General features: G+C 44.9%; 1 protein-coding gene across 43 annotated transcripts in view; it reads right to left on the bottom strand.

Moving 5' to 3' along the window:
* Positions 1-24,718, bottom strand: part of rims1b (regulating synaptic membrane exocytosis 1b) — a 47,857-nt gene extending 23,139 nt beyond the window's left edge. For 41 of the 43 annotated variants that reach the window (XM_078108958.1, XM_078108965.1, XM_078108962.1 and 38 more), the window contains exons 1-4: positions 24,082-24,718; positions 12,254-12,467; positions 3,481-3,782; positions 2,346-3,250 (exon numbers count right to left, since the gene is read on the bottom strand). In XM_078108958.1, the coding sequence (XP_077965084.1) occupies positions 2,346-3,250; positions 3,481-3,782; positions 12,254-12,467; positions 24,082-24,248 (1,588 nt within the window). In that variant the 5' untranslated portion in view covers positions 24,249-24,718. Of the gene's footprint in view, positions 1-2,345; positions 3,251-3,480; positions 3,783-4,617; positions 5,101-12,253; positions 12,468-24,081 lie in introns of those variants that run through there. The other 2 variants (XM_078108982.1, XM_078108984.1) reach the window with 1 other exon arrangement.
* Positions 24,719-25,734: the final 1,016 nt, after the last annotated feature.

Below are 25,734 nucleotides of genomic sequence, written 5' to 3'. Positions count from 1 at the left end.
GCATATAGTATCCAGATGATAACAGATTTCACCTTTCTCAAGTTTGTATTTTTTATACTTTTGTTTACACTTTAAATACACTTCACAAAAGCAAAGTCATTAAATGTATTCATCAGTTGCTGCAACCTCTCATCCTACGGTCAAATAAAAAACATCATCGATACAACCTTCATTATTTTTAGTAGGAGTGCATTTTAGAGTTTTCAGACCATCGTGGTGGTTTGAGCTACACAGAATACACAATAAGTATATATAATTGATCAGGACTTCTTAAGAATCCAAAAGACATACAAGCTGTACAATAATAGTAGTAAATAAAAATCTAATTACAACAACACTCCATTCATAATCCAATTGATTCACTGTAGTGGCCTGTCCAAAACTCATGCCTGAGACTGGCAAGGGACACCAATGACTCTCATAAGCACTGACAGATGGTCGGCTTGAGACTAACCAACTTGCCCAGAATCAGACCAGAGAGTCTGAGCGATTTGTGGCCACTCTTCCACCACTGATAAAAAAAAAAACACAACAGCATTGTGAGAGAGAAATTTCTGGTAAACAAAACGTAAGAAGATAAGCAATAACAGTCGAGTGACAAGGATTGCTCTAGAGATCACAAAATCTAAAAGAAAATTGACATTATTTTTACACGTGTCAGCGATTGTGTTTTTGAAGCGTTGGAGGTAATAACGGGTTGACACAGCAGAATCGGCTAATTTAGTGTCATTTAACAGAATTTACTAATCCTAGCCCAGGCATGACATTTAATTAATTGCTACCCAGTCCCTAAATGTCCAGGAGCTTTTCCTGCATGGGCTCATGTGTAAATAAGAGGCGGTATAGCTATTCAGAGATATCAGAAATACTAATTTCCAACCTCGAAACATTGTCATAATTCATGGGAAAATACGTTGGCTGTTTTGTGAATGAAAGTAGTAACATTGCAGAGGAAATCACGTATGTCTTTTTTCCGTTTTAAAGAGAAATATAACTGCTCTTGCCTTAGCATCTCACTTAATCTATTGCATCTACATAGTGAAACACGTTACACATTATCCGGTAAAACGCACTTTATTCCAGCGATGAGTAAAAGAAGGAATCTTGTTTGGAGGCGCAGCTAGCTAAAGACCGTTTAAAACAGCTAATAATCCCAATCCACACCATCTACCCATTACCAGTCCCTGAGTTAGAGTAATCTGGATTAAAACATCTGGAACAGGCCCCTGCTGCGACCAGTGAGAGAGATAAGCTGCCAAGACCACATCCAACTCTTCCCACTGCCGGTTGAACTTGAGTTCTCCCGTAGCTCACAGCATAGAATCGCTCCTCTGACGGGGGTGAGCTACAAAATGCAACGGTATCGAAAAAAAAGCCGGAGGGGGCCATGCAGCACGCGATCACAGCGAGGCTTGGTTTCCGCTGGCGGTCCATGCGGGTTGCCGGTGCAGCCGGCTGTTTGCGAAGCATTACATGGCATGCGAGCCACCGACCTAATTCCACAAATCTGCTGGCCTAAATCACAGGGACCCTTCAAATAAATGAGAGCCGTCCCGGGAGCGGTCGGGTTTAGCCACAGCACAGGGGTGTAGATGACACACGCGGATAGTGATTCACTGTATGCTGGGTGGGTCCGTCATCCCATCACTTATCGCGCAGTTTTACGGTGCCAAATTAGAATGTTTTGGTATTAGAATAATCTTTTGAGTCAAAATATTGCTGCATTTTTTTTTGGCTTTTTTAGATGCTAACGCTAGGAAGGAATCATCATCAAGTGTGGGAGAAGGTTACGACTTTTCATGAAGAGGCAATTCATCAAGAAACTTTGTTGAGTTTATAACTTTGCAGGTTTATTTTTAATCTGGGTAACAATTCTTCCTAGGTTGAAAATAAATTGTATGTTCATTTGTACAATGATTTAATCAAGATATTCATATCCTTCAGACTGTTAGCTGCAGATCAATACAATACAACAACAATCAACCACTGCAATTTGCCATCAAGCCTGTGACTCTAATGATGCGCACGCTGCACTCAGTATGAAATGTTAATTCAGGAACGGCCTGAAAGTGCTCTTGAAAAGATAAGATAAGAATACAACATATGCAGAGGTGCGTTTTTGCTTTAGGTAGACTGAAGGACATTTAAGGGACGAGCATTCAAGCTAAGTACGTGAGAAGTGCAGCAGCTCATTTACAAGATTCGATGCCTGGAATACGACAGCTGTGACTATACAAACAGTGTCTAATGTAAAGAAATGGATGCTAGCAATCAGTGCAAGGTATGCAAGTGTGAATATATTTAGCTTAGTAAGCTAGTAGAGTGAACACATCTGTCTGACTGACCTTTCTCGCTGACGCTTTCCATGTCCACGTCCTCACAGCTGGTGTACTCGGGCGTGGAGCCGCCTTCCTCCTCTGAGCTGCTGATGGACATCTGCCTCTTGTTGACTCCGCGTTTGCTCTTGTATGACCGCGGAGGGGGCGGCCGCAAAGACTCCGACTGGTCCGAGCTCTGAGAGTCCTTCCTTGGGAGGCTGTCCCCACCCTTGTCCCTTGGTGTCCGCGTTGTCCCAGGCTCCAGGCGGCCTTTGTTCGTCCCCCAATCTGGAGCCACCGGCCCCTCAGGTTGAGGTCCCGATCTCACTCCGCCTCCTGCAGGTTGAGCTGCCCCTCCAACCCCCGCGGTCCTATCCACAGAGAAGACGTGGTGGTTCTCCAAGAGGGCCTTGTGGTTTCCCTCCCCACCTCCACCCCTTCTGGCCAGACGGTTTTCAGGCACATCCCCTCCTCCACTTCCGCCACCACCACCTTCACCGGGCCCAAGTCCGACCTCGTTGATTGCCAGATCACTGTGTCGTCGTTCGTGGCGGACCTTGGACACCTTGGCGTGCATGCGCATCTCCTGCTCCTCCTTCTGTGGTTTCACCGGGTATCGTGCCAGGTTGGGATCACTTCGGTAACGGTTCTGGAACTCCTCCTCGCGGCGCTGGCGCTCCCTCTGCTCCTCATCCTCTGGTCGCCTGCGGTGGGTTTCTGCGCGACCCAAGTTGCCCTCTCTGTCCTCGTAGTCCTGAGAATGGATTTTTTCCAGCCTCCGTCCATCTCCCAGACGTCTTTCTCCTCTGTCCCCAGGAACCACTCGCTCATCCAGGGATGACTGAGATGGCAGCTTCCCAGCCGGCCTTCGGCCACTGCCACGGCCCATGCCTCCCTTACCGTTTTGTTCGTGGAGAGAAACTGGCCTTTTCCTGTGTGAGGAGATGATTCATTATACCCGTGTTGTATGTTGTATACAAAGACAGTGATAAACACAGGTGCATCATTTTTATTACAACAGGTATTTGTAAAATGAAAAAGACTTGCTTTTGTTTTATTTGGTATCTGTTTGGGTTTGGTTTCCCATTCCCTCATTAAAGTTAAACCTTCTTTAGAGTTTAAACGTTTCAAAGGAGTTGTGTTCATTAAACAAACCCCTTACTTTTCTTTAGGCGGTTCGCTTTGGGAGCGCGAGCCGGGCATGGTCTCGGCACCCTTGGCAGCAGCGACACCTGCGGCCGGCTGCGTGCCGTCGAGCTGCCCGGCGTTGCTGTTGGTGCTGGAGGGCGGGGCTTGGGACCTGGAGCGGATCAGCTTCCTGTCCCGTTGGGTCTCACCTCCACGGGCTGGGTTGTTCAAGGAGGTGCCCAGGCTCCCAGGCCGCACCCCTGACTCCGAAAACCATTCTCCTGATTTGGTAAGAATCTCCTGCTGTTTACGGCACAGGTTGCATACCCACATTACCTACACGGATCGAAAGGACAAAAGTGTTTGAAAGCTGGATTTGATAGATTGAAAACATAATATTTTAAACATGGAATAGCTAACAGAAAAGGGTTAGGCATGCCTGTGACTCAAAAGTCAGAAATCAGAAAAAAACACTATTTTATTCAACATATAGGCTTGCGCAAAACAAAGGCAGCATTAAAGACATCAACAATTTATGTGTCCTTTATTTATCCATGATAGTGCCAAGGAAATATAAAACCTATTTTCCAACATTGTTCAGGCAAAGGGCATAAAAAGATCTTTAAGAGTGTCTGTCAACTCCCATAAATGTCGGTAAGCCACCTGTGAAAAACATATTCCGGCAACGTGTTTCACCTCCTACCTTTGCTACAGCTAATCAAATATTAGAGAGCACTCAGACATGAAAGATTGTGCTGTTTCAACATATTCGTTGTTGTAAACACGGCTCGGCTGAGACTACGGTGAACCCCTTAACAGGTTTCTCCGGCCCTGTGGTTCTATTGGTCTGGATCTTATTGTATTGTGACCCGTCGATAAAAAGTATTAATTTTTTTGGGATTGAATTATGCGCATGTTGGTTGGTTGGTTTTTTAGAGAGTTGAAAATAACTATATGTAACTCCAAATGTACTGTGAACAACATAAAAAAGAGCAAAGCTATTCTAGTCAGTGCATCATCTTTGCAGATGCGGGCAATGATTTTACATTTTTCATTCAGCCTCTATAAAATGCTACATCACAAGATGTATGACAAACAGCAATGTAACATGTGATAACATGCGATCCTTCGTCCTCTAAATCCAGCTATATTGACAACATTGAATACTCACATGTAGCCATGGCTACTGAATATCACACCGACAGCACAAAAACAGGATTTATCTCCCTCCGTATTTATAATCCCAACGTTGTTGTTTTTTTAGAGAACAAATCCAAAGTGAAGAGAAAAACAAAGTCCTCCCTCGTATTCCACTGCGGGACCTTCGAACAAAACAAACCCCCCCTGTGGGACCTCTGGAAAACCCCCAATGTTACTCCCTGACGACCACTGGGATGGACTGTTTAGCAGCTAGCAGTTAGCCTTCAGCGTGCCAACGCACATTCATCATAGCCTGATTGAGTCCTTGTTGGCGCACGTCCAGTCTAATCTAAAGTAAATCAGCTGCCCGCACGTCCCACAGCTGTCGGGCAGCCACCCAGCTAAACACTACGGTCTCTTTCTCTCCGTTTTTCTCCACCTCTTAACGTCAGATGAGAGGCCACAGATTAGCAGTCGCCGGTAATCCTTTCAGCCCCTCACCATTATTCAACTCATCATCAGATGACAATACTAGCGCACAATTCGTAACATCTAACCCCCCCCCCCCTTCCTCCCTCCGTCAACCCCCTCAGGGCAGAACAGGGCTAGAGATAAAGCCCAGATGACCCAATCCCTGCTCCCCACCCTCCCTGTGCATGATGGGATATAAGATACTATATTTAAGCTAAAACAAAATGTGGAGAGACGAACATAAATGAAAAAGTCATGTACATATATGAAATTTGAGCTGGGATTTGAAAGCATTGGTCTGCTGTAGATTACCCAGAGAGCAACTTGGGGATCAGTGTCCCGTTCAAGGAAACTTGCGGACGGTATTGGAAGCGTTGAGGGTCAACCAATGAAAATAAGGTTCCTAAGCAAACAAAATGTAATATTTGGCCTATTGACTTTTTGGATACTACTTCAAATAAAGCCTTGCTTGTAACACGTTTACAATACAGTATTAAAACATATGCATAATATTCCATTATCATAGTATCAAAGGTTCAATCAGCATCCAGTTCTGAGTATATGTGACTATATGTGATCGACTCATAATTATATAGTTCCTACTTCAAAGACTCCAGAATTGAATAGCACTAGAATTGAACTTCTTTTGTGAAAAAAAAGGGCTATTTTAGAAAAAGACTAATGTATTTGTAAGGCTGTGGGTATGTATAGCATACTTTGCTGTATGGTTGCTGCCCGTGAGGAAGAGTAAATGCTCTAATCCACAATCTTAATCCTTGAATGAGAGCATCCTATAGAAGAAAAGCACATCATGGGCCGACTGTTGATGGCCCAGTGTGCTCCACAAGCAAACAGGACAAAGACAGACATTTGAAAGATCTCATTTTGTAAGTGCTCTCATCCATGTGTTAGTTATGTTCTTTAAAGCCTGCACTGTATGGAGGTCGGTAGTGAACCATAAAGAAGATACAAAACACAAAGACACACAGACATACACACGCACGCATAGGATATAACACATATAATCCTTCACTGGAGTGATTGTGCTCTGTGTTCCTGGATAGCCTGAAATATATTGTAGGGGGAATTAATTAGGTGTGTGTGTTTGTGTCCTCAGCAAAAGCCCATAGTGTGTGTGACAGATGTATTTGCCGTATTATTAGGTGCTGGACCAGGCGGAGCGTGATGCCAGACCCTCAGCCAAATCGACCAATCGGCTCCCTCCGTCCAGAGGCAGCTGACTAAGGTGTCACCTCACGTTCATCTCTTCACTGTGGAGTGCAAAGTGCTGTGAGAATTCTTCTGCGTCCGTGCGGATATATGAACAGTACCTATATGTAGGACATTTATGAAACCTTCTTGCCTAGAAGCGCGTGACGTGGGCGACCGCCTCTTGGCGAGATGTGTAGGTGTGCGTGTGTGTATGTGTTTGTGTGTATGCGGAATTAACGGTGCCATCTCGCTCATGTAATAATGTCAACCTCCTTCTGCCTAAAAAATGTGCTTCTCCATGGTAACCAAACCAAGGAGAGCTAGTGAGAGAAAGGGGAACAATGTGGTGTTTGAGTGTGCGTATGAGTGTGTGTGTGTGTGTGTGTGTGTGTGTGTGTGTGTGTGTGTGTGTGTGTGTGTGCGTGTGTGAGTGTGTGTAGGTGTGTGTGAAAGACGCGTCAGTACTGAAGTACAATAACAGCAGAGAAAAAATAAACCTGCAGAAATTTAAGCTGCCTCAAGTTACCATTATTTTTTGTATCTAATATCAACATCCAGAGTCCAGATTTCCTTTTCTGTGCCTTCATTTACATTTAGCTATTTGTTTAGTTTATGTTCTTTCATTCTCCTTTACATTTTTCTTCTTTTTTTAATTCCTCTAATCGCCCGAATAATGGTAATTACGAGAAGTAGCGGTAACCGTACGGAACGACTGCACTACATGCCAGAAACGCAAAGCGGATCGATATGAAAAAACACAACCAGCCTCTCGTCTGTCAGCAGCGAAGCGGCATGCGTGGGGACCTTTCGGTATTTCTCACAATAGCAAAGTCCTCCGGCGGGCCTCACTGGACCCCCCGCAGGGATCTGGCCGGATGTGCTTTATTTACTTTTGTATTTACTTTTCTTTTTTCTTTCCTTCTTTCCACATATGCATGCTTTGCTTTTTGTCTTTAACTTCCTTTCAGTGCTGTCTTTTTTCTTCTCTTTTTATTCCCCGTCTTATTACTCCTCCTTTCTTCACCCACTGCCTCAGCTGACACACCTGTCACTCATACCATCCCATACTCTACTCCCTTCCCTTCATCTGCCGCCCCGGCAACGCTCTATCAATCTGCTGACAAAATGGTGAAGGCGCGCACAACAGCAGCAACAGCAGCTCTACAACAAGAACAGCACCCATTCAGGCTGGCATTGTGTGAACATCAGCTATTCCTTAAATGGGGAGAATGAATAGGAGCCTTAGGTGTGGCGAGGCGGAGGGTGGGGGGGGGTTGGTCTTTCAGTAAGCACGTGCAGTGACCCTGCCCTCCACACACACACACACACACACACACACACACACACGCACACACCTCGACAGAATGATGTATGAGGCAGCACTGGGTGTAAACCGCCATCGTTCAGGGAATGGTAAATCCTGAATGGTGGGAAGAGCGATGACGCAAACGACATAATGCTCCATTTCCTCTAATAAGGTGGTAGATCAACTCAACGAGCGGATGCAACGCGTTCAGTGGCGAGGAGGCCCAATAGGAAAGCAGAGCTCCAGATAGCGGCGAGTACGCTCGCTTTTCACAGCGACAATTCATTCAAATAAACAACATACCGTACGATGTGTGTAACTGCCGTCTAAAGCGGCACGTGGCAGGATGCCCCTGTTACACCTGGCTCTTGAAAAATGATAAATAAGTCCATTGTTAAAGTCTTACCACTGTGACGTGGATGCTGATTGTACGCAATGGCTATAGAATAATGACGCAACCTGCCTGTGTGGCGTGCTTAGGGGCGTGGCTCTAGTCTGATCACCTGCTCAGGTAACCAAGCTGTCTTCAAATCAAGAAATCGCCCTGCAGTGTATCTACCCCGGTTCTTCGTCCACCGGTCGCCAGGCCGACCTGGTAGCGGCTGCGCTTGGCTGCTCCTTTGAAGAGTGTGTTCAGTTTATTGTTTGTCTGCCCGCTTTTCCGCTGACCCTGTATTTGTGTCCTTGCATTTATCCGTCCTCCCGGTTCCCCGGTCTGTCTGCCTGGAATAAACAAGTTTCCCCTCTGCCTCTTAGTCTGGTCATTTGGGCCCCAACGTACCGTAACAGATAACACACAAAATGAATTTAAAAAGTCAGTGTGATATTCACTATTCGAGGGTACCAGACTGGAACAGGAGCTCGCAGAATAGTGACATTAATACTAAAATGACTGAATTCAGCCATTTTTAAATCTTTTATTGTCAGACTGCATATTTCGGGCCTCAAAAGACTATTTAGTGATCAGCAATTAATTAGCTGTATAAAATTGCTATTTGCTTTGGCCAGATCCAGTAAGGGCGGCCCTATTATTAAACACACAGGCAGTTGCTGGGAAGGGACACAGTCAGCTACAAAATCAAACTTCGCAATAATGTCGGTCAGGCTTTTGACTGGACGGATGACGGAAAGGAAGTTTACAGGGGCAACAACGGGTCATTTATTATAGGAGAGGAATTGAGAATGAGGGGGAGCTATTAGTCACCTGGCACTGGGAACCAGAATATTATGCGCTGCATTCTCCATTACGGTAAAAAGAGAAAGTGCTGTGTCAGCTTAATGCAGTGGGCATCAGTGAGAGTCTGAGCTTGTGTCTCTTTGCGGTGTACGATGGGTAAACTGGGCGTGAAACTAATTCTATCATACTGAATACATATAACAACTATAAAGGGCCACTGGTATAATCTGTGGTTCAAAGAGAAGCAAATAGTCTTTTTTTAAATACAATACATACGTCTCATTCTAAATCTATGAAGCCAAGATTGTATATGTCTGTGTGCGTTAGGACTCAGTGCCCGCCTGCTATCCACTGGGGTGGAGTATTCCTCTATTAAGGAGAAAGATTGTGAGCGGTTTGGTCAGTTTCTGGAAGCAATCTGGAGCTGTCATTGAACACACATAAACAAACACTAGCCATTAACAAGCTAGAGCACCAGTAGCGGCAGGGCAGCTGCACAGAGGCAATGAAAAACACTTCAAATACAATAACGTGTTTCGTGTTCTTAGAGGAAAAAGGCCAAAAAGTAGTTGCGACACTGTTTTTTCCAGATGAAGAAACTGTCCAAAGGTGCACCATATTCACTATATTCTACTCTGACATATTTGCTGCTTTATCTGAAATCATAAGTGTGGACAAACAAGGAATCTCAAAAGGAACATTCAATGTCGTTCTACTCAATGATCCTGGCTTCGCAGCAACCAAACATTAAGGGGAGGTGGACAGAGTGAGACATACACCTGGGCCCAACCCGTCTCCCGATGGCAAGGCTGGTCTGGCCTCAAACACACAGGCAGGTAAAAGCATGCACAGGCATGAGTGTGCATTCGTTATGCATTCGGATAAACAGTCTGCGGGTGTGGTGCTTTCATATATGCATGCCATCTGAGAAGCCAATCTCCCATCCCCTATTTTTGTCAAAGATTTCAACCAGTATCCATTGGCCCTCTTTCAGCACAGCCATGCCTTACAGCCATAGGAGGAGGGGTCAGGATGGGTCAGGTGGGTTGAGACGCCCTGTAGTGTGGCTCATGCTCGCTCTGCCCACTAGCTGACTTTCAGGGTCTGCAGTCATTCTCAGCTGCCCCGTGGCCTCTTAGACCCCAACAATCTGTGAGGAGAAAAACCGATAGTGGGATCTAATTCCTGTTCTGATACTGTGAATGAGCACAGACCCGAGTGGGAGGGGTGACAACAGTATAGTGGCCCATGCAACAAAATCCATCACCCAGCAAGCCTTACCCTGTCCTTTACTATGACATACTTTGCAAGGGGAGGAGACAGACAACGGTCACAGAGTTAGTCAGGGTTTACACTCGGAAGAAAATCCTCCGAGGACACAGTGGCTCCGCCCCGCACAGTACAGTAATGCAGCGAGAAATCATAAAAACAAAAACCACGGCCGATCAGGGGCGACCCATGTTCAGTTATGTCAGTAATCCATGAGTGGGTTCGTACGCACACACGCGGGCTCCGTTCTTATCTCTTGCATGTCCGATCCTTTTTCTTTCTTTCAGCTGTGAAATTATAGGTCTGAGCAAAAAAGAAAATTAATCCTAGAAATATTCTACATCACCTTTCCAGCGTAAACAGACAAGAGAAACCTCTGGCACAAACATCAAAGTCACAGCACAGAAAGAACACAAAAAAAAAAAAAGATGCTAACCACTTTGTCCTCCTTTGTGGCATGCAGTCCGGGTAGCAGTGAGTATTGAGAAAAGTGACGGTGGAAATAGACCAGGAGAGGATAGAAAGGAGAGAAATAAAAGAACATAAAAGATTTAAGAAACAGAAATGCAGACAGGGTGAATTCGGGAAATGCGATAGCGGACAGATTGTAGGAAAAAAGGGGGAAAGAACGAAGGAGAAAAAGGGGGAAAGAGGACGAGGTGCAAACATTTGTTAATTACATTCTGCAGAATCGATACACATACTTCATATTCAATGACTGAGCGCGGGCGGGTGGGGGACAATAGCATGTGGATGAATGTGAAAACTGATGTGACAACTGAATGCGGCAACATGCATGACCCAGCTTGGCATGACGTTGGCATGACTCATGACCTGAGACAGCGTCCGGATGCGTCACCGAGGAAATTACGGCTTACTCTATAATGGAGGCAGTTCAGATGTTAGTACTTTGGTTTCACATCAAGAGAGAAAATATCATTAGGAATTGTTAAATGATTGCAGCAAAGCAGCTAAAAAACTAATAACTGGCTAAACGTGTTAGCAAGGTGGTGACTTATCATTTAGTAATTTTAATAATATTAATCATTTTAATAAATAATGCTTGATTATTTGTTGGGAGTTTGTCATTGGGAGTTATTTAACAGCCTCAAGAAATATGTTTTAGTTTATTAAATCATATCAAAGCAAGTGATTACATGTAATACTTTTGCAAACTTGTGAAAAACTAGATTTTTGGCTGTAGTTGTACAAAAATGTTAACATTGATTTTACACAAAACTGAAATCTGGGTTTTTAGAAGACATGATGCCAGATTTTATTCTCCAAGCTTTTCTCACAGGAGTAAAACCTGAGGAAACCTGTTAAAATTCCCGGACAAACAAAAGCTAAACTAAAAGCAGGGTGATAACGCTAAAAATATTTTGCTGTGTTGATTGATGTTAACATGAGAAGTCTCCCTCTAAACTATCATTTATAGGTTCTGTGAAAGTAATACAAAGGGCTCCAGGAACAGGGAGAATAATCTTCACCCCCTTCTCTCCCTGGTCTTTGAGCTCTCCGTGCGTGTGGTGCCAGTGTGAGATGAGACCCAGCTGGGCTCGGCGGATCCAGAACAGATTGGGGACCGGCAGGCCAAGGATGGAAGGCCCACAGACAGGTACCGTATACCCGGGGGAGGGGGGGGGGGCTCTTCTCCTGGATTGGTGCCCATATAATACTTGAATGGATGAGGGCCAAGTCTTAAAATAGTGCAAACGTGTTTGTTTAAGAAATGGAGGCCTCGCAAATCAAACAAGGATCTGATCATGTTTTTCGGGGTGTGTGCCTTTGTTTTATCACAGTGTGGCCTCTAAAGCCTTTAGCTTAGATGTACGCCTCGCTACGCAGTTACTACCCAACAGCCTTGTCTACAGCCCATCTGAACCTTGTGCTTGTCTTTACTTTGTTCAGCCACGTTGCTGGAGGAGGTTCATGTTTTGATGGCTGCAGTAACGTCACAGGAGACACAGGACAACATAAATGATTTCATGTTCAAGTGAGATCAAGTGGTTCGAACGATTTATAACCATTCCACAACACTGCAGCCTCAGACTTGAAATGAGGGGCCTTTTAGGGGCCTGTGACTGGTGCCTTTGGTGGGACCAAAGTGTGACCGGGAGGCATCAAAGCAGACAGACGCAGAAGCGGATGAACCCAGCTCCTCGGAATGAGGTGTGAGTGTGAGAGGTAAAAAGGAAAAGGTTGGAGGTCATGGGTGGAGTTGTTTCTCACGTTGTTGGAGCGCAGGGAGACCCGCCCGCCGCAGCGAGCGCAGAATTTGGTCTGGCAGTAGGAGCAGAGGTGTCCGCAGCCGTCGGCAAACTTGGTCTTGCGGCAGATGCCGCAGGTGGGCGCGTCGTCTTTCAGCTGGGTCGGCTGGCGCCGCGTGTCCGCCCCGATGCGACGCACCTCCTGTTTGTAGCTCTCGAACTGCTGGTGCAGTGTTCTGAGGGGGGGGGGGGGGGGGGGAAGATGAAGATGGCCCGTTAGTGGAACATCATGTATTCACAAAATGTTTGTACCCACCTGTGGAGTTAAGGCAGACATTCCTCGCTAAATGTCCGTACGTTCAGCACAAATACATAGCGGGAGAACTTAATATTTCTTTATAATAAATATAAATGAAACAGCAGCGACGAAGAACATTTTTACTTCATGATAAATAACTAAGAGCTCCACTTTAAAGGTAACAACAGAAATCATAAACGCAATTAAATTAGACTTCGGCTCAGTTTTTGTCCTCTGAGGCTCACAGCCTTCACCCTGCCTGCTTCCAATGATGCCTATGATGGAAATAGCCAGAGTGTCAATTGCAAATCAGCCTCATGTGAAAACACCCGCAATGTTTGTCTCAACAGACCTGTCAAAGCAATACCGCATCACCATACCATGACTCTCGCATAGCGGGCCGAGGCAGGCCCTTTAATTGCCTCGCTGAGTGAGAGAGATAGAGAGGAAGGCGATGGATTCATTTGCGGCTTTGCAGCCAATTTGCCTATTTGTGAAAGCGCACAAACTTTAGTTAAGCCTCTGTCGGCACACAGACCGTGGGCTGTCAAAAATAAATTCATCAAGACAATGAAACACATTGGCATTCAAACTTTTGTCAAGGTAAAAATGAGAAATCCACACAAGAAATGCCCCAAAGTTGAGTAAGCGGGAGGACCACTGCTAAGCAGGACACTGAATACTTCCTTCACGTGATTAGTGGTGGAGGTGATGAATAAAGGTGACACCGTTTTAAAACGTCAAACACAACAAGAAAAAAAATGTTCAAATTACATTTCAGCCCATCAGTCAAATAAACCCAAAGACAATCAGTTTACAACAATCTCATCACCATCAGTCAAACTTGATCACCTTGATTTATTGAAAGCAGACATGTCTTCCCTACACCTGATCCGTGGTCAGCAGCTCTTGGTTGGTAAAGAAGACAAAAGAGATAACGGTCCTCCACCATGACTTGTCCAAAGTCCACGGCGATGCTGTGCCTTCTCAAAATACGTTTGAGTTGCAAAAAGAGGCTGGTCTTTGTCTGTACTGAAGAACGGGCAGTCCAAACTAAACGGTGTTACCGCGATGGTTACAGCCTCAAGAAAAGAATCTTTGGCTGGCCAAGTCAGCTGACACAAGTAGAAGGCTGGAACAGGGACAGCTATTTGGGGACGGGGCAAGTTTAATGCAGCATTTTTATCACAACAAATATATATATATATATATATATATATATATATATATATATAAATAAATATATATATATATATATATATATATATATTATATTTTGAATATTAGCATGTCTTCCCTGCGGTTTGCTCAAATATTTGGTTTGTAATGTGTAAGTTTGAATGCTGCAGTTTTGTAATTCCCGAAGGGGACTCGCTGTAATAACCGCGGGGCTCAGCATAAAAGCATGTGTGCCATCTTTCAATGCAGAGGTTCATTCAAAATGTTAATCCAACGGAGATCATCACTATACCATGAGAGCATTGTTTAACACCATTAAACAATGCTCTTTAACCATCAGCAGTTCTGGCTGTGCTTCACTGTGAGGCTCTAAACGGGCTTTAAATCTTGTAGAAATTTAGTTTTTGGACATCGACAGACAAAAGTATGTACATGCAAATATACTAAATAGAATCTGAATTGCATGTGCATGTTCTCACATGAAATGTTTCATGTTTGGCTTTGTTAACATAATATCCCGAAATAATGATAAATGGAACTTTGAGTTGACACAAACCTATGTTAAACTGATCTGTGCGTTATTCTAAAGGAAAAAACAACATTACATGACACAGCAGCAACGTCATAAACATGACCTCTGACCCAGAAGAGCAATCTATCCCTCCGACGGGAGTCCAGCAGCTGAGCCAAGTTCAGGCACCATGGGAACAGCTGTCAGAAACAGAGGGTGCACAGCCGTTGTCATGGTAACTTGGTGGCGTCAACCACAGAGAGTCAGCGGGTGTCAGCGCACCAGCTGTTCTGCATAGCTTCATGCAATATTTTTAAGACTTCCACACATTCCATAGACGTGCACTGTTTAAGCTGCACGAGGTGACTTTTTAATCTGTTCTTAGCCTAAATCACAAAAGGTGATCTACAGCTGTGACTAGGGTCTCATCCTCTTTGACCGGGAATCTCTAAATATAGCAGGGGGGAATTAGGATGTCAGGTCTGGACAGTGTCCTGCACATCTACAATGAAATTAAATGAAAATCTCAATCATTATTTTGATAAAGTCTATAAACGTCTATCGTGAGTCAGAGAGATCCACCCCAGACAACATTAAATAATCTTTAAAGAAGTCATTAAATGACTTCTGCATAACCTTCCCAACTACAAATGTGGAAACACACTACGGCTTTAAACCTTTTCAATGTGTGTGAGCCTGCTGCCTCTGCAGGGATCAGCAACCGTGAACCTGGGATCAAATGTGGTGATAGAAAACAAAAATATTTTAAGAGCGGCTCACACTTTGTTGGTCCTCTCCCTCTCTGTGGGTAACGTGCGCATGCGTATAGGTGGGTCGGCCCGTGTGCATTTAGGTGCCGCACTGCAAAAACACACACACACACACACACACACACTCATACATACACAAATATAAACAATGACACAGGCAAAAAAAAAAAAAGTCCAAGGACCTCCTTGCTCTCTCTCTCCCTTTCTCTCTTTGGTTCTCTTTCTCCCTTCCTCTCAGGCCTCCGCTCCCTTCACCAGTCACTGGTATGGTGTTGTTAATTAGCACTGCTATGAATACATTGCCCAAGGATGGGGAGGGAAGCTGTGTGTGTGTGTGTGTGTGTGTGTGTGTGTGTGTGTGTGTGTGTGTGTGTGTGTGTGTGTGTGTGTGTGTGTGTGTGTGTGTGTGTGTGTGTGTGTGTGTTTGTGTATGTGTGTAGGGCAGTACTATTTTGGTCTCATCAGCTGATTCCTGGTGACGCTTTGCAGAAGACTCTTCCTCAGTCTGAGGAGACACAACACGTCCCTTCAGACTCAAACGCAGCATTAAACCCATTATTTCGGCGCTTTGCACCGCACCACGGCTTTGGCTTTTTTCTAGCCAAGAAACGAAGGCAGAATGAAGACTGTGTTGTGTCTGTCTGAATTCTTGAAGTGCACTTCACAAAGTTTGCTCTCGTATCAGGAGCGAGGGAGGAAGCCGCCGTCTGGCATGTCAGGTGTGCGAGCGGTGCTGTTAGTGCGAGCGTGGGACAGATGCGCCCTGGATCGCCCCGCAGCTCTGCTAGACGTTTTCAAACACATTTACTATAGAACTATTGTCGCATTCTTCGTAAGAGGCCCTTTAGTGGGAAGAACCAAACAAGCATGCTGGATAGGAAAAGCTTCTGATGGAGAGAGACCGGGAAGACAGCAGACAGGTTGACACCCGCTGTAAGGAAGCAAAGTCATGGGTGGAGGGGTGGAGGGGGGGGTGAACTTAAGGGGTAAATGAATGCGTCTGAAAAGCGTCTGTCTGCAGGAGAGGAGGAGGTGATCGGAGAAGGAAAAGGATGAAGGATGAGAGCCAAGCCGGAAACAGGCGTAGGCCAGAGACCACCGGAGGAGAGAAGCCGATGCATCCGGAGCCACTCTATAAATACCTCTCGAGAAGAGGAGAGGATGATGGAAAGAGGATGAAGACAGTGTGATGGAAAGATTACAGTTATAAAATGAGTGATTTATTGTAAATAAATAATTAGGTGGGAAAAAAATAACCAAACATTTGGAGTGGAATGTGGCATGTGAAAGTGATGAGAACAGAGAAGGAGACAAAGAGAGCAAAGGAGAGCAACAGATGGGTGCAAAACCAAATGCAAACGACTTCTTTGTGTATTTCCTGTTTGTCTTGACATAATGTTCTCCATGACAACTGTTATGTGTTTGGCTTTCTTCAACGTCAAAAAGGCAATAAAAGAGGCACAATGTCATAATACTAGCAGAAATAAATCACACAGATGGCCAGTCTGTATCTATCTACAGCTCAGCGATTTCTCAAGAAATCTGTCCGGTCCTTCTTGGCTTGGTAGAGTTCACAGATTCACAGCTGTAAAAGAGTCCGGTGTTACAGTCACATCTGGCTGCTGGTCTAGTACACAGCTATCTATGTTAAATAAAGTAAGCACTCATGTCACCCATCATTTATTAGAAGAACCTAGACTGCTATTGAGAAGCGTGATTCAATTTGCCATCCATCAAAATATGTTTAAAGCTCTTAAAATGACCATGAAACAATCTGAAATCACTCAACCATATACTTTTGTTGAGGAGGCTCAAAGTTTTTAAGAAGGTCTTTTTGTAGTGAACAATAAACAATCCTAAGTAAGGTAATTGTGAATCATTGGGTCCCCCTATATAAAAGAAAGGATACATGCATTAAATTAATAGCCACATGGTGTTAGTCTGTGCTTTATTATATCTTCATTACTGTGAATCCTACAGACTTTGAAAATAAGGGTTCAAATTTGCTATTTTGAGTGAAATGTCTGAACAGCCTTTAGATGGATTACCATAACATTTTGTTAAGAAGTGCCGCCCTCAGAATAAACTGAGATAATGTTGTCGATCACATTTCAGCTTCAGCTGTATTTTTTCTGGTGTTACGATGCTAAGATGCTAAGCTAAGAATTAGAAAACACCTGCTAAACAGTAAATGGTGTGTACTTGCATAGCTCACAGTGCTTTTCTTTCATACTCTGGTCACACGAGCTGCCACACACAGGGCCATCTGCCTGTCAGTAACTAACAATCACACTATTCACAGTCACAGGAGCCAAGGGGTTAAGGGTCGTGCCCAAGGACACTTTGCCATGCTGGTTAGCAGAGCTGGGGATTGACTGAAGACTGAAGGACGTCTGACATGATGTTGACCAGTTGAGTTCAAATCAAGTACAGTAAGATCCAAGACTCGCACAACACTCGTGAACGAGTCACGGAAGGGTTCGTGCTGTCAAAGACATTAAATGAACAGACTTTGTGATGAGTATTGTGTGATTTCAGTTCACTTTCCTATAAAGTTCTTCGGCCTATAGCATCAGACTAAGCAGCCCTTCCCGTAGTGCTCAGATGTGGGTAACTCTTTTAATTTATATTTCACCCAGATTTATAGACCAAAGTGCATTTTTGACATGACATCCTTAGTATGTGACTGCATCTCTCTCATTCTCATATGTTTTTCTTTTCTTTTCCATATACGTATATACATACATATATAATTCACTTTGCACTTTCTTCTTCTGTGTCTTTCTCTGTTGGATACTGAGACACAAAGCATCTGACCTCACGCGGCTTGCTGGGCGTGAGGTCAGATGCTTTGTGAAACATGAATCTAGTCGATGGAGTCGTCATCGAGTAATTATGGGCGACCTCTATGCGCCTCACTCCATCCCACCAGCCTCGTCTTCCTCCACTGCCCCCCTCCTCCTACACTTAGACGGCCAAATATGACTCCTCACATAACAAGCTACAAATAAAGCATACCGTTAAATGGAATCGTTATTGCTGCGCACGATCCAGCACGAGCACACTGATTTGTTTATGTCAAAAATTGATTCATCGATTCATTTTGTTTATCCTTATTAAAGTAAAGCACTAACTTTACCCTTAACGGTGCTGATAAAGCAAATTATTTAACGTTATTTTCTAATAGTGAACTAACATATACAGTCAGATGCATACAATATAGCGTGTCGTATTTAATCATGCTCACAGCTTAGCATGGCCACTTTACGGATAACAGGGAGGCATTCAGAGCACTAGAGGTCACTGTTTTGATTAATAAAAACAAATGTGGTTGCTTATGATATAATCCCATCACTTCCTCTGACAACAAACACAGAGATGGCAGGAGGGAAGGAGAGAGATGTGGAGAGCCTGGTCAGCCCAAGTAGAATGCATTCTCATTAAACTTTAATGCTGGGGACGTCTGAGAGCTCTAAAGAGGCTCCTCGCCGAGCCTCGCTCAGGGTCTCGCACTCTCAACTCACTCGCTCAGAGTCACACCCAGCCGCACCATCTCCTCCCTCATCTCCGTGAAGGAGAAAGGCCATGTGCTGTTCCCCATTTATCAGCTGCTATCGCTAATGATTAACCAAATCTGCACCGCTGTTTAAACACACAACTGCAAGGCCGGTTCCCAGATCGCACCAGATGGTAAAAGACCAAGGCTCGGCGAGGTAGAGCACCTCAGTTGAGTTCTTTCACACAATATGTTGAAATAACCCTATGGATGAACACGAAGGGTATGATGCAGGACCTGCATAATTAGCACTTTTAAGTGAAATTATGGCTTTTTTACAGTAACCCTTTCAGAATAAAGCAGGGTCGTGAATGTAATTGGGGCTGGTGCACTAAAATAAAAATGTCATACTTTTAGGTCCATTGGTGTTAAGATGTCTGGCTACTTGACTCACAGTCTGGCCCACATAGGATCAAACATTTTAAAAACATGCGTGGACACACTTATATACACACAGGTGCACATGCATACTAAAGCATACTCGCGTGAGTGAACGAAAAACCGACAAGCGATCATAAGAGTGAGGTTTTTTGAGACGGGCAGCAGAAATGACAGTCATGTAGGCAAAACTGCTCACACACACAATAGCGTTGCACAAAGAAATCTTGTACACGCAGACAACTTTAGCACCCTTCCCCTCCCCTTCCCTCCCCATCCCACCACACACTGGCTTCCATTCCTCCAGGTGTTGCAGACACACCCGACTGCTTTTGAGTTCCTTTAATTAAGAGCAAAGTGTGTGAAGATCCAAGCGTGAACACTCTGAATACGCGCACTCACACACATGTATGAAGTGGATTGTCACCCTCTCCAGCTGTCAGTTTTACAGCAAGGCAACAGGACAAACTTTACAGCAACACGGGGGGTTCTGTCTTAGCAAGAGCGAACATTCATTCTGGAAGCTTTCATCCAAAAACAGCAACAGCATCTGGGGCGTATGGTGGGTTTTGTGAGCTGCCTCTAGACGTACTGCAGTACGACAAACTGTGTAGATACCGTGGGTGTATGTGTGTGAAAAAGTGTACTTCTATAAGCACATGTGTTGACGTATGTATGTATAAGAACGAGCCTGTTTAAATGATTACGCACACACACACACACACACACACACACACAAACACATGTTCAAATCATTACACACACACACGCAATCAGATATCTGCATTTCACAAAGTAATTAGTTAAATTACAACAGAGGGTAAAAACTGAAAGAGGTTAACAAGAAGAAAAGGAGGTTCAGAACATCAACAGCAACCAGTGAACTGAACATTTTAATATTTCAGGAACTGCTTCCAAGTGAGTGCTATTTTCAGACCTGATCCATAATTCAACATTAGCATTTTTCTCACAGAAACCTTAAAACTCTTAGGTCTGCTCTGGAAAATGTTTCTCTTTATCTCAGCTGAAAGTACCAAATTGGGTTTAGTAGGAATCAGATTTTCTTTTTTTTTTTGGTAACTTGACATATGCTGGCTGCAACAAGGTTAAACTGTGCAACTCAGTGAAGCTATCCAACCTAGATGATAGGTATCTATTAAAAGAATATAATGATACAGGAGATATAATAGTGAGGAATATTTGATAAAAGTAGGAAACAATAGACAGATAGACAGTAGAAAAAAGATTTCTGCTATCAAAAGCGGTCAATGTTTTGTTGTGAAACGTTTTGGCATTTTGACTTTTGCTGCATTGGTAATGGTGCTAATGATTTGACTGAGAAATTCTTGAAGCTCACTGGTTTAAACAATGAAATCTTACTATGAATAAAAACTCATGTTGATATAGAAACATACCACTTCATGAGTTGGCAAACCTAGTTTTTTAATCTACGGTAAGACGTTCATAAGTAACATATGAACAACCTAAACTCAGCTGAGACAACTTTTTTTCTGCAAAATGAAGTTGACCCTTCACACAATAAATACATAGTGCACTCAGTGCATTCAAACTCTTCATGTGGCTCAATGTTTATTGCAGGTAACGATATTAAATTTAAGACGATAGATGTTGTTCTCCAAAGAAATAGTATCTTGTAATGACTGTTACAGGGCGGCAATCTGCTCTATAGAGTTGAGAGGAACTACAGTGAAGTGATAACTAAACACAGGGTTCATTGTCATGAGCAATTCCTTTTATCTATTGTTAATGTAAAGATATTGATCTGCAGCCCTTACCATAGTAGAAAAAAAGAAGAAAAAATTAAAGCTTATGCTTGACCTTGGCCACCAGTTGACCTCCCAGTGACCAGTAGCAGCCATATCAGAGATCCAGCAGGGGAGGGCAGGGGGGTACGCTGCCCTCTACATGCAGCCTGAAGCCTGCAGCCTCGGGGAGTCCTGGGTAAAGAGATTAACTCTCAGTGTGTGCCTGTGTGTGTGTCATTGTGTGTGTGTCATTGTGTGTGTGTCGCTGTGTCCATGTGAGACCCCTGACAGAGACTCCTCCCACTTTTTCCGTCTCCCCCCCTTTTCTCTCTCTTTCCACCACTCTAATCCTTAAAACCTCTAAATCCTGCGCGCTCTGCCTCCTTCTGCGCCCCGGGTCCTCATTTCTTCTTCTGTCCATCTGGTGTGCAGCAGCAAAGTCCAGCCACTCGAACCCTTGTTGTGCGCCCACGCATCAGAAAAGAGTAGATGAAAGTTACTGTCACATAGTTTCTTTATTTACATGTTCCCATTGGTAGATGGGAAGGTGGCGCGTTAACAGCATCAAACAGGTCGGTCGCTGCTGCGTTCAGCACTTCCCTCGCTCTCCACAGCGTGACAGCTCCCCTCCACAAACATCCTCTGGATTAGGAATTCAATGGAAGGTTTAGCAAGTCAATGGAGGGAGTCTTGGAAGTCTATAGTGTGCTAGGCATGGACTGAGTGTTCGTTAGCGCAGTGAATCGGCGAAGGTGCCGCCTTCTCAGCCAATAATTGGCCTTGAAACAGGTGTTCTGTCTCAGTAACACACCGGGACACTCTCAGATAAAGTCCCGTATCTCTGTGACCTTATCGCTGCCGGCTGCTCGGGTCTCAGGCGACGCTGAGACCAGTGACGACCAGGTGAATGGTGTTGACGTAAGCTACAGGACGTTTGTGGGAAACGTATGTGAACCGACACAATTAATAACAAAACGGAACCAAACTACTTCGTCATGTTTAGTTACACATGTCGGTTTGGCTTGAATAAGGTATGTTTGGCGTTTAGCTAAAATGAGTCAATGTTGACCTTTTGTTTTGAACAGATAACATTGATACAAATCTGCGTTTGATGCAATTTTTCAGTTACTTTTCAGTAATCAGACCTATTTGAATTGCTTGTCCAACTCCTGTGACCGAGAATTCAAAAGTGTGGAAACCAAACATATCTTTGTCTACCAAGATTATATGCGTGGCAGCAAAGCCCAGTACAGATGGAGACTGTTGTAACTATGACAACAATGTATATCACTAGATCTGTGACCAAATAAAGCCTGTCAGTGTGCATGTTTTTTCTTATCACATATGAATCTTTCCATGTTTCCCATCAATGCCAGTTATCTCTTTTATTCAAGGGACCAAAACTCTCCTGTAATCCAACTGGATTGTGGCATAAAAGGGCTTTCTCAGATGCCCAGTACACATGATTACAAGACCATACAGCATTATAAGTACTAAAGGACTTGTTCACTTTTGCTCATACAATAATATGTATTACTCCACAACTGAGCTTGTTCTGCATTAATAAACATATTAATAAAGGGTGCAATCCATGCACAATGCTCTATGTACGAGATATTATGCATGCTCGCAGTGCTTTGTGTAAACATGTGCATGTGCCATAATGCCATTTGATTCATAGCGTAAGATACTGGGTATGGAAAATGGAAATGTGACACCATTGACATCCTCCTCCCACTGACAAAAAAGTGGGAAACACAAAAGGTAGTCCAGAGATTTTAAAATGTGGGGGTTCTGATATTTTAAAATTGTGTGTGAAATGCTTAAATCGCTGACTTATGTACGTATTCAAATTAAAAAAGAAGTTGAGTTGATCACATGAAGTTTACCTAAATTAATAAAAATGGATAAACTTGCTGTCTCCTCTCCTCCCTGTTCTTTTATTTACTCTGTCCGTACGTAGTATAGTTTCACCATGGTGGGCAGATCCCATCATTGGTAAACCAGACGATGAAGCCATTATTGACTGAACCCGAGCCTGTGTGGAACATTAAATACATCACTTCCTCTCCAGATCCATCTCCCACCCAGCTTCCTTTCGCGTTGTAAAACAGCCATTAGAATCTAAGCAAGCCAGAGTGCCCTGCGATGCTGCATGTCTGCTACTGTAACATCCTCCACCGTGAAGCCAGACATTGGGCCCTCACGTGTTTCAGTGCAGGCGTGTATGCAGCTTGGGTGGATTATACAGCCATGGCTCGTGGTGGAAACACCTGAGCTGTCAAACCAAAATGCAACCAGTGCTTTGTATGAGGACAAAACACTTCCTCTAAAAGAACAGACACTGAGTTTGAAGTGACCTGGTTGTCTCCTTGCATTTCACCACAATGCTACTTTGGTATGGAGGTTTCAGTAGAGCCTATAGAGCTTTCCTTCTGGTTAGTATTCTTACGCAGCTCAGATTCTTGGTGATTTCGGCGATGGTTCGCCAATTTGATCAATATGCAGAAGGTTTTCAAAGGTGCTACGATGTATCCGGTCTCTTTTCCCCGTCTGTACCGTGTCCGGTTCGGGGCTGCTAAGACTGCCAACCACACCCCATCTTCCTCTCTCAGCCGGAGGGGAGCACGAACGATCGTCCACGCCGCTTCACCGCCATGCGTCGGTCGCGCCTCTGAAACGGATCGTGTCGCTGTAGCCCTGCGAGCTCTAATGTCATTGTTGTTCCCATTATTGTCAAAGCGATCTCTCGCACACGCACACGCGTTCACTCCGCGGTGAAAAGAAGAAGAAAAATCTACAGTGATAAAGTCAATCCTACGTGCGTGCGTGCGTGCGTGCGTAAAGGGAGAGTCAGAGCGGTGTAAACTAAAGGGATGGGGTGCAGTCCCCATTGATGAAAACGAGCAGGTGAATGATGGATAACGCTATGAATCATCCACCACCCCACCTCCTCCTCCTCCACCAGCGCCGTCACACCCCATCCCCGCGGCCCTATCTACACCTGTAACACGTTTGACCCTTGTTTCGGGTCATCTCCATTGACGGTGGCTGCATATTGTTTTGCGTTTACCGATTGATTTCAACGGCATCGAGCCCCAGAAGGCTACTCGCCGTCTTGCTGATGATGAGGACTTCTAAATATAGACCCATCCTGCGCTCTTGCGTTCTCCGGGTACATGTTTAGGAGCACACCAGCACCTCTGCGAGGCGGAGCTGCATGTGCATCAGCTAGCCATACTGGTTGCCGGTTGTGCGCGGTGTTAACCACAACGACGCCAACCCCGGGTGTTATTGGGCAGCAGCGTGCACCAGGGACGTCTGTGACGGGGATCGCTCGCATTACGCGACGCATAACTTCCACAGGCAAGAAAACGAATGGTTGGTCTTACTTTAGCATGGCTTGTTCTTTATCCTCTTCCTCTTTCTGGCGAGCCATCACTGCCATGATGATCTTCCTCTCCTCCTCGGTGAGATGGCTGAGGTCCGGCAGATCCGGCATGGTTGTCGGCACGGTGGGTGGGTGAGAGCCACCCTGGGGCCCCACCGAGGCGGACATTTTTTCCACCACCACCACCACCACCGCCGCACCACCTCCTCCTCCTCTTCCTTCCCCTCGGCGAGTCGTTTCGGCTGACAGGTTTCCCGGAGCGTTTCCGAGCCACACCTCACGACTTGGTCCGCGGGCATAGAGGCAGCGGCGGCCGCTACTCCGGCGAGCAGTGCGCGCCGCTCATGGTCGCAGGTCACGCTCGGTTGTGCTTTGTTTGTCCTTTCGGGTGTTTCTCACACCACTCTTTCGTCGTCGGTCCACCACCACCACCGCCACCCCCCTCCCCGCCACCCCCAGCCCCCGCCTGCCCGCCTCTGCCCTCCACCGCCCGGATTCACGTGGAGCCCATCTCCGTTTTTTTTCACACCGGGAGTTGAGTCGAGCTAAGGGGGGTGTGTGGGGGGGAGGAGGAGGAGGAGGAGGAGGGGCTGGATCACCGGCTGGTCTGTGGTGCCGTCGTCGGACTGGAGCTGGATGTTAGGGCGGTATAGGCGGAGTCTGTGTACTGCTTTTCTCTCTCTCTCTCTCTCTCTCTCTCTCTCTCTCTCTCTCTCTCTCTCTCTCTCTCTCTCTCTCTCTCTCTCTCTCTCTCTCTCTCACACCTTATGTCTCTCACTCAGTCAATGGGAATGCAGCCCTTCTCACTCTCCCGTTTTGCGGAGGCACGCTTACTCATTTGAGAATGGGGCTTTCATCACTATCCTGTGCAATTGTACACACACACACACACACACACAGTTGACACACCAAGTTCAGAGTTGGTCACAAGAGGATGTGTGTAACGGCCACAACCAACCTTAATCGACCGTTTCTCGGCGGTATTGTTTTTGGTCTGTTCCAATAAATGAAGAATTAAAGCAGTAGACGTGCAAACGTTATCTTTCGGCTACTCGTGTTTCAGCACCATGGACAGCAGCTTGTCTGAACAGCACACCTACAAAAAAAGAAAAAAAAGAAATTGGCAGAATTTGATACAGAGAGATCTTATTTTATCATTTTGCACATGCAGCTTCTACCATTGTCTTTTCTTTGTATATTTCTATGTATCTTATGGTTAGCATAAGTCAATCTGTGTGTGTGTGTGTGTGTGTGTGTGTGTGTGTGTGTGTGTGTGTGTGTGTGTGTGTGTGTGTGTGTGTGTGTGTGTGTGTGTGTGTGTCTGTTTCACCTGGCTGCAAAACCGACTTCATAAAACTCAATAAAAACACGAATATCTTATGTTATGCTGTGTGTTATTGTTTATTATTTACACTGCCTGTAATACAATTCCACAACTGTGAATTATTTCCTATTTGCCACATCGGATAAGCCAAACAAAATGTAACTATGGGGCGCAGGAGAATATTTCCTATTTGAGGGGAACTTTCAAAAGGTGTTTCTCATGTCAGATTATCTCGAATGATTGAAGCCCCCTGCCCGATCGAACGTACCCTGTCCAATAACAGCCTTTGTTACTACAGGCCAGTCCGCCTCTCGGCTCGTTGTGCATTCA

The sequence above is a fragment of the Gasterosteus aculeatus genome, chromosome 9 (genome assembly GCF_964276395.1).
Source record: "Gasterosteus aculeatus chromosome 9, fGasAcu3.hap1.1, whole genome shotgun sequence".
Classification (NCBI taxonomy): domain Eukaryota; kingdom Metazoa; phylum Chordata; class Actinopteri; order Perciformes; family Gasterosteidae; genus Gasterosteus; species Gasterosteus aculeatus.
This window is presented reverse-complemented; position numbering and strand designations above follow the sequence as displayed.